The following is a 12,382-nucleotide window of genomic DNA, read 5'->3' as shown; positions in this document are numbered from 1 at the left end:
TTTTTATTATTTAAAGTTGTAAAACATTTAATAAAATATTCTTTTAGTGTTATGATTACCAAACATTAAATTAACAAAATTTTATTTGAATAAAAAAATGCACATCAAAACAAATATTTATAAATCATAAAAATAGATAGATATTTTAATGTATAAAGTTAATATAACAATTAAAAATAACGATTTGATTATTTTAATATTAAAAGATTTTAACATAATAATTTTTTAAAGATTTTTATTTTTTATTTGTCTAATTGAAAAATCGAAATAATAAAATTGATCATTGTAATGAGTTTTTTTAATTTGGACCAATTAGTTTCTTGGTTCGTGTGTTAGTTGAGTTTTAGTTTTTTATTTATTTATTGCATGTGAGTCTTTTTTCACTTGTATGTGTGTTTTTAGTTATCTATATGAATATTCGTTGATCAATGATTATAATGATGTATCCTAATCGTGTTGTATTGTTCCTAAATATAGATAGGACATCCTGTGAGTTGAAAAAGATTTGAAATTCTTTAGAGCAAGTTCATCTCAGGTAAAAGAAACCAACCAATTGCATTGTCTTTAAGTTATAGATACTTTGAAATTTTTATTATATTATTGTATGATGATGAATTCACTGGATGATCAATTTGTTGGTATGTATGATATGTTGAAATTGTGGTTTGAATGTTTGATCCTTGAGTCTTGTTGGTTTGGACTTGGTTTTGTGAGTTTAAGAGATTATAATCTGGACAATTGAACAATTGATACAACTTTTCATGTTTAAAACTATTATGGAACTAATTTAGTGAGAAAGGAATATCATTTTGATCAATTTGAACAAGTATAAGTTTCCTTAAAAACACAAAATACAATGATAATTGGTATAGTGCTAAGCGATGCCAATGTGTCGCTTAACGCCCATTTTTGCAATGGTTTAGCGTTGAGAGGTGTCAGGGTGTCGTTAAGCGCCATTATTGTACTGTAGGTTTAGAGCATTTTCAATCTAGAACGCTGGGTGCTAGAAAATGTCGTTGAGCGTACATTTTTGCAAGAAGAGTGGTGTTGAGCATCATGACTAGCATTGGACGCCACCTTTGAGTGCCCCTTTGAGTGCCGGTGTGTATGTTTGGATATGTTTTCTTCTTTAATTGTTTGAGATAGATTTATAATGGACTTTATGTATGTTTATGAGTATTATGATGACTTGTTGAGGTAATGATATTTTTGTGGATATGAGTTGTGATTATGTTGAAAGAATTTTGAGGAAAAAATCTTTGTAACAATTATAATAATGTATGCATCGACATATGAGAGGTCACTCAAATATAGTAGAATGAGTTATGTGGTGAGAGTCACAAGATGTCTTAGTCTATGGATATTTTCTATCCTAGGCACGAAAGGGGACTAACCTTGTAAATGGTGAGATGATAACCCTTTGTTTATGATTCTGCAAAACATAAATACTACTACAAGTGCATGTCTATGGTGAAGTCATATGTCAAATACATGTATCCGGATAATTGAGTCTCGTGTTAACTATTTGTCTAGATGTATATGTAATTTATTATATTTTTATACATGCTTAGTTTATAATTTATGTAATTTAAATATTTTTTGAAAACTTTTTTTGCACATTAGCTTATCATATCTTTTGTGTTGTTTTGTCAGTGTGTTTCTTTCCTTTATAATTGATCACCTTGTCAGTGTGAGCATATGAGGGATAGTTTTGATGCGCCTCTAATGGAAGGTAGTGATGATGTGGAGTAGGTTTCTTCGGTTTATAGTAATTATTTTTTATAGGAGTTTTATAAAAGTTATCCTTAATGGTTTTATATACATTTTATTTTTACAATTATTTACTTTTGGAAATAATTATATTAATTATTTACTTTAAGTAATTTAAATATTATATATTTAAATTTCTTGAAATTGTTAAAATCATTCATTCAAATAGATGATAAAGGAAGGTCATGAATATAACCCAATATTGAATTTTTGTGAGAGTCACGGAAACTGGAACAAAATCTTTCGTCAAAGAAAAAATATAAATCATGTCAGGAGATGAATTCTGAAGTCTAACCACTCTACGCTTCAAGAAGAAACAAATTCATGAATCTTTTTTACAAGTGAAATTGTCTTAAAATGTTTTCAAGCCACATCAAATTTTTTATAAAGATCTAGATGTATAACCAATTTATCCCTTTTTCTTAACAAGATGCGTTTATACAAATAATTTTTGCAATCCTTCAAACAAGCAAAATAAACTTATTCAAATGTTCAATATATTTTGTTAATTGTTTATATTGCTTAAAATATAACACGTACACGATAAGAAAAAAAAATCGTTATAAAAAATCTTTTGAGTTTATTACAATTTTTTAATTAGTTTGCAAGCACGTTTTTAAAACAAGCATTCTCTTCAAGTAATTTTTATTCTATAAGATTACTATTCTGTTTTAAAGCGCTGACTTAGACAGCAACCAAAAAATCACCAGCAAAAACCTTTGTTGACTATGACCTCAAATATTGATGAAGTGTTCATAAGTTTTTCTCTTTTTCTTTTTAAAATAATAAAAGCAAGAACTTAATATTCTGTTTAATTGAAAGAGACAAAAGCATGAGAAAGTTTCACAACAATTTTTCACCTGAGTTTGAAAATTTGAGAGGTGTGGAGGGCAAATAAAAAGAGAAAAGTTATTATCCTCCCATTTTCTTTAATATTGAAGAGATAGAAGTACTTGGTGGAAATTATTTGTAATAAAACAAAAATTAAATCTTCAGTGTTTTTGAGGATTGTTCTTTGAATTTTATTTTTACCTACTCTCGACTTTTAATGCGTATTTTTTATTGTTTGAACTATTAGGAAAATTATAATTTTAATATGAGAATAATGCAACGAAAACATTGTTAGAAATGAAATTTTATACCTTTTTCTTTATTTGTTTTTCAAAATTAAACGGCTAGAAATATATGGTAAAATGTTATGCCCATGTTTTTTGTCCGTTATATTAGATTATAGGGTTAAATATGTTTTTAGTCTCTAAACTATTGACCGTTTCTGGTTTTCGTCCCTCTTCCAAAGTAAGGTACAATTTAGTCCTCAATCTTTAAAAAACGTTCGTTTTAATCGAAAAAACGAACGTTTTGAGGACTAAAACGAGGACTAAAAACAAAATTTTGAGGACTAAAACGAACGTTTTTCTAAAGAATGAGGACCAAATTGTACCTTACTTTGGAAGAGGGACGAAAACCAGAAACGGCCAATAGTTTAGGGACTAAAAACATATTTAACCCTAGATTATATAAACCAAAAAGTCAAGACATTTTACTTTTTTTTTTAGACTTTTAATTTCTTAATTTTTTGTTACTTTTTTCTATCAACTACTATGATTGTGATTATTGTTTATGTTTGAAATCAGTTATATTAGGGAAAGATATTTACTAACAATTACTTTTTGTATTCTAATCTTTAATTTTTAACATGTCGAAAAGTGATAAAAAATTGTACCGCCAGAAGATATTTCTATGATCAAGTCAGTCAAATACGTCAAATAATAATAAATATTGTAATAATAGACATAATTAATATTTCTCTTTATAATGTTTTATTTACATTATTAATATTCCAACACTTCACATTGTTTCAATTATATGTTTACATATGCATATAAAATTCAATTCCAAATATCCAATAACAAAATTATAAAATCAAAACATTTTAGAAAAATAAACTACATAAAAATGTAACAGTATAAATATAGGTGATAAAAGTGTTTAAGTTTAACTATAAATGCAATGTTATTTAGTAATAAATTACATACAATTATAGCAAAAATCACTTAAGAAGGGTAAGTTATTAAAATTTCAAATAAATATAAATGCATAAGTAACTCAACCTTTTTTGAAAAAAAAAATCAAAATATGTTCTGGTACATTCATTCTTACATTGTTTAAAAGTCGAGGTCAATCGTAATTTAAATACTCATTTCTTATTTCACCATTTGAGGCACCTTTAAAGGATAAAATTGTGACGAAGTCTTCAAAGCAGATAATACTTCAGATGTAGTGATTGACCCTAATGATGCCTTGACGAACTTGGGATCAAAACATTGACGTCGTCTGTAGGAACGAAAACTCTCTTTACCCTCAAATGGGAGCTTGTCTCGGTACACCAATAGTCTGACATCACTTAGGAGTCGAGGTCAAACGCAATTTTAAATATCCCTTCCTCATTTCGTCCTCTAAGACAACTTTTAAAGACAAAACCGTAACTGAGCTTCAATAAAGCAGACAATACCTTGGATGCAATGATTGATCCTAATAATATTTTAACGAACTTGAATCAAAACAAAAGTTATATGATATAATACAAACAATTATTATTAAACATATGAATATCTTTTAACTAAGTTTAAATATGTTTTAGAAAGTAAGAAAATACCATTTAAATGAGATAATCTCACTTAATTGATATTTTCAAACAAAAACATAATTTTTCTTAGTCCTTTCTCATTAAGCTATCATAGTTATAAGACTCATTGGTTAGCATAATAACACTAGAACATTGGAGTTTAATCCCTTGGTCGATGTAGGTCTTAATGGAAAAAGAATGAGTATAACCTTTCTAGCTTAACTTGTAAACTACAACTTGAATAAAAAAATGTTTAAGCTTGAGTTTTCAACCAACTTGTAAACTACAACTTGAATAAAAAAATGTTTAAGCTTGAGTTTTCAACCAAATACTCAAGTAAAAATAGTATGCACGGATTCTCAATATTGTTCAAGTACATATATTGATCCTTAAATAAGATACGCAGAAAGAGAAAAATGTGCCAAAGATGAAAATATTTGTTCAAATCTATTTTTTTCTATTTTAACCACTCGAACAAGTTTGAAATCTCATTCTGTACTTACATAATACATAATTTGCCTAATATGTACCAATTATACTACAACTTTGACTCTCGTAACCAAATACAAAGTTAAAAACCAATGTAAGCTTAAAATACATTACTTCACACCAAATACAATTCTAATAATAATTACATTCCAACAAAATAAGAATCAAACTAATAATAGATTTTGTTGTCTAAATTCTTATGTTCTTCACACAACTGCTTCAAAAAGTTACAAAAATTTGGAGAAATAATAACCTATTCTCCTCGTGCTTGATTCTCCAGAAAAATCGTAAAACTTTTTTATGAAAATAAACTTCATTTCAATATCTACCTCTCCTAAACAGGAATACCTTATTTTTAACAACAGCAGAAACTCTTTAGAACCCCGGTGCTAATTAAATAATTATCGTTTGATTGTAATATTTTAAAAAAGACAGTTCAATGAACTAAAGATAGTGTGATACAAAAAATATATAAAAAAAGATAAAATTAAAGAACAAGACAGAGATAGCCAATGAATAAAAAAGACAAAGATAGTGTGATACATAATATCATAAAATTTTGATATATTTTTTTATACATTAGAAAATCGAAATTGTCGTGAAAGACAGAGAAATGTGGCGAAATGATTCTGAATTTGGTTGAGACGTTGTTTCAGTTCCATAAAACCACGAAATTAATATTAATTAAGGAGAATTAATTAATACGAATATCCGTATTAGTTACGAAAAGGATAATTGAAGAGTCGGGTGTGTAAATTAGTTGGCCACTCACTGACTCATAACTTATCCATATATTTATTCCTTAATAACTGGTCTCTTTCACAAGTCATTCTCATCACTACCCATTCTTTTCAACTTTCAATAATTAGTTACATTTTCAGCGATAATTACGTGAAAAAGAGTATAAAATAATACTGTGCGAAAACAACACTCCTCTAACAATGCAATACCTGACAAATCAAGCTACAATCATTTTCAACAAAAGGAAAATAATAGAAAATGAAGATGCTGTGTTCTATACACCAGAGGAGAAGAAAAAATAAAACAAGTGGTTGCTGGCAATTTGGAATTATTGTCTCATCTCATCTCCTGCATTTCATATATAATTTCTTTTGGACCCACATTTTTTGGATTCACTACCCATCCATTCTTTTCAAATGCATATCTTCTCACACCCACATTCACTACAAACATTGTGTTTATACAATCAATTTCGTGAACAGTGATTTTAAGTTCGTTGACATGATATTTTTAGGTAAATTTTGTCATGGATTTATCTTTAAAATTTATTTGAGAAAATTAAAAAAATATATAATCTACTTTTAGTCTCCATTTCTTTACATTATTAAATGTATTGAAACATTTTGTTTATATGTCATGTATCGTAATTACTAAAAACATAATTCTGGAGGTTATAATAAATCTGCAGTTTTCGGAATCAACATATTATAACGTACATTGTTTAGTACGTCATAATATTTTTTTTTTAAATTATTATAATTGACACCCAATATCAGGAACGATGCAGATTTAAATGGAGTTCTTTTTTATTTTCTTAATTATTTTCAAGCACTTTTTTGAAAATATTACGTATAAAAGTAACGTATTAAACTGTGGCATCCATGATAAGGCAAAAAGAAAAGTTACCATCAGCAGAGTGCAGATTTGAACTTGCACTCAATGAACAGTGAAATATGTTTTCGAGAGTTGAAAACAGATTCAAAATGCATCCGGTTGTTATTATTAACATGCTGCTATAGAACTGAAATCACAAACATATTTACAAACACTCAGGCTTATTACTTAATCCAAATTAGCTTCAGTGCTCTTCAGAGATTTTCACCATCATCATCATCTAATAACCCCTTGTATGAAAGCATTCAAATGCTCAAACTCTTGACGGTGCTCGCGCACCCCAACATGAACCACATCACCAATGGACACCATTCCAACCATCCCCTTCTCATCAATCACAGGAATGTGCCCGATTCTGTTATCTGTAAGAAAATGCAAATAAGATCTCAAACATGATTTACAAGCTTGTGTAATCATAAACTTATATGATATCTTTCCCAATGAACAATAATATATACATGTAGTAACAATGTGAATTTCGGTCTTGTTATAATAATCAATTACAAACTGTGATTATAATAATGACCATCTCAGAAGTCAAACCAAGGATGATTTTTTTTATTAGTTGACAGCTTAAAACAATGTTTCAAAACTAAACTAAGTTGAAATACACAATGCATTTAAAATCAAAGCTGAAATGTCTACTTTCTATTTCAAAACTAAACTTTATTCTTTAAAAGGACTAGCATTCTACAAAAATTATCTGCATGACCATTAATGGATATGAATCTTTTAATGAAACTTGTACTTATCTGCATCACTGGGATAATTATTGCGGAATCGTATTCTATGCAATGCATGACCATTAATGGATATGAATCACTAACATTTTAAAGCAAATTATTCATCGCAACTTCCTCTGTTCCAAACATTAAGCTAAATGCAAATTACCATTTTGGAGTTTTCAGAAGAGAATCAAGACAAACCAGATGATATATATGTAGATAAGTACAAGTTATTACAGCTGGACTTTTCATGCATGTTCCCTTTTCTGCATATACAGTTCTTAGATCGAGTCACAACAGTTATCTAATTTCTCATTATTTTCAATTTGAACATGTTCTTAATTTATGACTTGATCATTGCCTTTGGTAGATATATCAATACTAAATAAAATACTTACAAAATCTCCAATTCAGACAGTGATCCAATATCTCCAGAAAGCTGACCACCCAAACCAGTACTTGCCAGTGTTCTGAAATAAATAAAATTATTCAGTTCCTTTTAAATACCCATTCATCACTCACGCACGTACCAGCTTTAAACCACTCCTCTTAATATACTTTACATCACCACCTATCCAACTAAACACAAGGTTCTATGGTGAATTGAAAGTCACATCAATAATACAAGTCCATGGCAGTTCATATCAGAATTTACAAATTTATAATGATATAACAGAGCATCTAATAAAAATTTCCAGAATCCAATATCTTATACATAAGTTTAAATTCTGAAATGGATATAAGCACTGACTTACCTTCACACAAGTGTTTTCAGCTCATTAGGGTATAAAGAGGCCTTTCTAGACTAGCTAAGACACCTTAATATCATCCCTATGTCAACTATCCCTCCGAAAATTATATAATGTAGCAACTGAACTATAAAAATCATACCCTTTAACAACAAGACTAGAAAATATAAGCATTATAATACTGAGAACTCTACTCTTCAAGCACCAATTATACCTCACAAACCAAGAAACTATTAAACACACAAATTTTTATGTTACAAAAAAACAGATAACAGCATACAAAATTTATAACAGAGAAAAACAAAATTTTTATATTACTCTCACACAAAATGGTTTGAGGATTCATGGTAATTGGCCACACAGCTGAGATATCCACGAAACTCCCTTCGGAATCCACCAACGCTTGAACCATCAAGCACCCATTTTCACCCAAAAACGAGTCGTCAATTCTGAACCTAGCCAGCCCTAAAACCCTGAAACAATTGTGGAGAGAACTCAAGCTGAAACTCACCACAACCCTCTCAGAACAGGTGCGGAGCTGGAAGAGGTGTCCCATGTTGTCGACGAATCCCTTGCAGACGACAAAGAAGGTGTGGCAGGTCTCCGACGACGCGATACAGTGCTTGTGGTGGTGCCATCACCACTCCACACCCAAACATGCTCGACAACGACGACATCCTTCTCTCTCTTCTCCCTTCTCTTTTCTCTTCTATTGTTTCTCAAACACTCATCTCTCAAAACTCAGTTCAATTCGAGCGTTTGACACAACTAAACGCAAAACCTTAAACCCTAGAATATGCAAAGGCACCTGTAAACTAAAGAACAAAAGCAAATAACACAATCGACGCGCCGAGACATCAAAGAGAATGAAATGCATTGCATGAAACGAAAATGCAGACCAACAGAAACACGAAATCAAAGTACCTTATCGCTGTGAAAAACCAATCTCTCAGAAAGAGAGGGTTTCAAAGGAGAAAGAAATAAAGAGAGGAAGAGATGCGCCAGTTTTGGTGGTAGAGAGGGCTGTCGGAGGCGAGGTTGGGAGGGAGAGGAGCGGGATCCGCCAGCTGAGGCTCCTGCGAGAGGACGGCAAAGTGGATATGGTTTTGACGAGGGAAGAGAGTTTGGAGAAGAGAACAGAACGCGTGCGGAAGAAGATCGCCATTTGCGAAGCCATTAGTGGACTGGACTCTGAGAGAGAATTAGGGTTTGAGGACACTGAGAAAGATTACGACATTATGGGACTAAAATTATAGAGAGAAACGGGAAAATCAATTTAGAGAGATATTAAGACTGATATTTCAAAACCAGTTATAATATATTACTAAAATTTTTCACCCTTCTCATATTATAACAGTTATATGTGATATCATGAGTGATTTCTATAATTCTATTTCTAATACGTTTTGAAATTATTTACAAGTTTATCATCGCATTGCAAGATTGATTTCTAAAACTATGTTATAATATATACAGGTATGTTATAGAATGGTTTTTTTCCACTAGTGCATATTTGATTCCATAAATTTTAATGTTTTAAGTATGTTCATATCACATAGATTCATCATTCTTTTAACATTTCTTAGTAAAGAATTGTTAATGTAAAAACACAAATATAAAAGATTGATTTTTGTATAGGAAAAAGAATGGATCTACGAGATCCTAAATAAATTGACTTATTCGAATAAAAACCTTAATTTTTGGAAGATTTATCTCGTGTGGTATGCATGATTTCACCCTACAAAAACTCTAAATCATCATGTTCATCATGAATGATCCGTTTATCTCTAAATGAGCTTATTTAATAGGAAAATCCTAAATTATTGAACTTTTCAATACAATAAAATAGAGAGCCCCAAAGACACCATACTCTAAGAGCCCAAACCATATGATTGGAAAAAATCCTTCTTCAAACTCATTCATATCTTTTTTTAGTAAAAAAATAAGAAAAGATAGTTTCAAATAAATATAAAAAAATTATGTTTGTTGTATCATACCTAGGATAGACCGAACGGTCAGCATTCAGCACCGTTCGGTCCATCCACTCAAGGTCGTTGGGTTCATTCGCTACGATCCGTTGGGTCCATCCACTACGGTTAACCGGGTCAAAGATTGGGCTGCAACTAGGTCAGCGCTTAAGCTATTATTGGGCCAATAGTCCAGCAGGCGATAAAATCAAAGAATATCTAATTAAAGATATTGATAAGCAGGTTATAAACAACCAACCGGATTTTCAGGTAATCTGTTTATATCTTATTCTGTTTATATTTTATTGGGCTTATAGCAACTCAGGATCCATGAGGTAAATTATAAATACAAAGCCAGAGCCGAAAGTCAGGTACGTTCTATTCACGCTCAATTCATACTCCAATACGTTTCACTCACACTCAACCCATTCTCAAATACTCAAATATAAAATTACACGCCTAACTTGGGCGTCGGAGTGCCTTTTGCAGGTACCTCCTCCCTCGTCCAGAAGGAGACCGATCGGTCTACACCAACACCGATCGGGCAACAACAGTAGATTGAAGGTGACCGAGCGGTTCAGATTAAAGAAAGGAAGGCGATTCAGGCGTTCGGAAGCGAGAAAAACACGTCAACAGGTTAGTCTCTCGGTCTCGGATATATTTGCAGAAACATTTTGGCGCCCACCGTAGGGCCGAGAGCAGACAGAAGAAGCCCAGATGGTGACCACGAGGAGCATGGACGAGCAGCAGACCACCAGAGATTTGATAGCTCAATTGCAAGCACAACTGCAAGCATAGGTTCGAGCATAGCAGGAGATGCAACGGAAGCATGAAGAAGAGATTGCGACGCTAAGGGCCAAACGGATTCGTCAACAACAGTCCGAGCAACCCTCTGCGTCATCGGCCCAACGGGGTCATGACGGCGAAAATAATGAAACACATCCCAATCAAGACCGATCTCATTGTACCAATCCGAACGGTAACCCAAATGGCAATCCGAATGGTAACCCACATGGCCAAGCGCCCCCACCTTTGCAAACTGTTAGACTGACCGATCTACTACCTTTCACGACAACAATCATGCAGGCACCCATGCTAGAGAAAGCTCCTCCCACATTTGACAAGTATGACTGCTCAATCGACCCAGATGATCACATGAGAGCATTCGTCAATGCAATGGCGTTTTACTCCAACAGTGACTCGGTCCTGTGCAGAGCCTTTTCACTATCGCTAAGGGGAGAAGCATTCACATGGTATAACACCCTTCCCCCAAACACACTGGATTGCTTTGCCACTGTACAAACCCTTTTTGAGCGTCAATATGCATCTAGTCGGATACAAGAGTTCACGTCCGCGGAGTTGGTAAATACCAAACAGGAAAAAGATGAATCTCCGAAAGCCTTCATGAAAAGGTACAACGAAACCACTCGGCGAGTCAGGAATATCAATCATACCTTCATCATCAACAACCTGCCTTCTTGCTTAAAAGCGTGATATTTTTCGGAAAATTTATACGCCAAACTCCCTAAAACCATGGATGAGCTCCAAGAGAGAGTGGCAGAGTTTATTCGTATTGAAGATATAAGGCAATCCAGAAAAAAGCAGCAGCAAGAAACCTCTGGGAAAATAAGAAAGAAGGAAAACGATCGTTCAATGGGGATCCTCCTCAAAAGGATCCTATGCATCTCCCCAGATTTAATCACTATACCACCCTCAATGCACCAAGGGCTAAGGTTCTCGAGGAAGCTCTCAATGTTGAACTTCTCACACTCCGAGAAAAGGTCACTCCCAAGAGCTCTGATGCAAGGAAGAACTGCAATTTCCATCTGAACTGCGGCCATACTACGGAAGAATGCAATATACTGAAAGATGAAATAGAAAGGCTTATCCGAGGAGGCCATCTACAGCAATTCGTAAGAAAAGAAAGAACCCAAACAAGAAGTCCTACCAGAGAAACCGGACGGTCCCATCAAAAGACCGAACAGGGACGTAGGCACAGCCGCAGCCGTAGCCGCAGTCTTAGTCGTGAACGTAACCGATCGGTTCGCAGGTACATCAATACCATTTCTGGAGGTTTTGCTGGAGGAGGAACATCATTGTCAGCAAGGAAAAGGCACCTGAGGAGACTCAAAACCGTTCACATGGTGGATAGAAAGCCTCGATCTCTACCACCAATTACCTTCACTGATGAGGACTTCCATGCCCCTGACCCGAATCAAGATTATCCTATGGTCATTACAGCCGAGATATCTCGTAGTGTTATCAGCAAGGTGTTAATCGATCAAGGTAGCTCGGTCAACATCTTGTATTGGAAGACGTTCTTACAAATGAATTTGTCTGAATATGTCATATGTCCATTTAATGAGCAAATTTTGGGATTCACAGGAGAAAGAGTCGATACTCGAGGATACTTAGACTTGA

At 32.9% G+C, this 12,382-nt stretch overlaps 1 protein-coding gene across 5 annotated transcripts; it reads right to left on the bottom strand.

Annotated features, from left to right (window-relative positions):
• Positions 1-6,511: 6,511 nt before the first annotated feature.
• LOC124832114 (uncharacterized) lies at positions 6,512-9,269 on the bottom strand. 5 transcript variants are annotated; one of them, XM_047306237.2, is made up of 4 exons: positions 8,919-9,269; positions 8,313-8,809; positions 7,644-7,715; positions 6,512-6,882 (listed from the first exon to the last, which is right to left on the bottom strand). In XM_047306237.2, the coding sequence occupies exons 2-4, from the start codon at positions 8,548-8,550 to the stop codon at positions 6,737-6,739; spliced, it is 456 nt and encodes a 151-aa protein (XP_047162193.1). In that variant the 5' UTR covers positions 8,551-8,809; positions 8,919-9,269; the 3' UTR covers positions 6,512-6,736. The 5 variants fall into 5 exon arrangements, 2 of the variants coding, with proteins under 2 accessions (XP_047162193.1, XP_087951978.1); XR_007028320.2 differs by having other exon boundaries at positions 8,506-9,269; XR_007028318.2 differs by having other exon boundaries at positions 8,319-9,267.
• Between the last annotated feature and the right edge of the window lie 3,113 nt (positions 9,270-12,382).

The sequence above is a fragment of the Vigna umbellata genome, chromosome 8, assembly GCF_029865625.1.
Source record: "Vigna umbellata cultivar VRB3 chromosome 8, Vumbellata_1.0, whole genome shotgun sequence".
Classification (NCBI taxonomy): Eukaryota; Viridiplantae; Streptophyta; class Magnoliopsida; order Fabales; family Fabaceae; genus Vigna; species Vigna umbellata.
The sequence above is the reverse complement of the archived record's forward strand: the minus strand, read 5'-3'. Positions and strand labels throughout refer to the sequence as shown.

Coding starts and splice junctions, on each gene's coding strand:
- LOC124832114 (XM_088095852.1), bottom strand. CDS start 8,550: ATGGGACACCTCTTCCAGCTCCGCACCTGTTCTGAGAGGGTTGTGGTG. Junction 7,716..8,312: donor TCAAACCATTTTGTGTGAGA/GTAATATAAAAA, acceptor TATTTATTTCAG/AACACTGGCAAGTACTGGTT. Junction 6,883..7,643: donor CTGTCTGAATTGGAGATTTT/GTAAGTATTTTA, acceptor ATTTTCTTACAG/ATAACAGAATCGGGCACATT.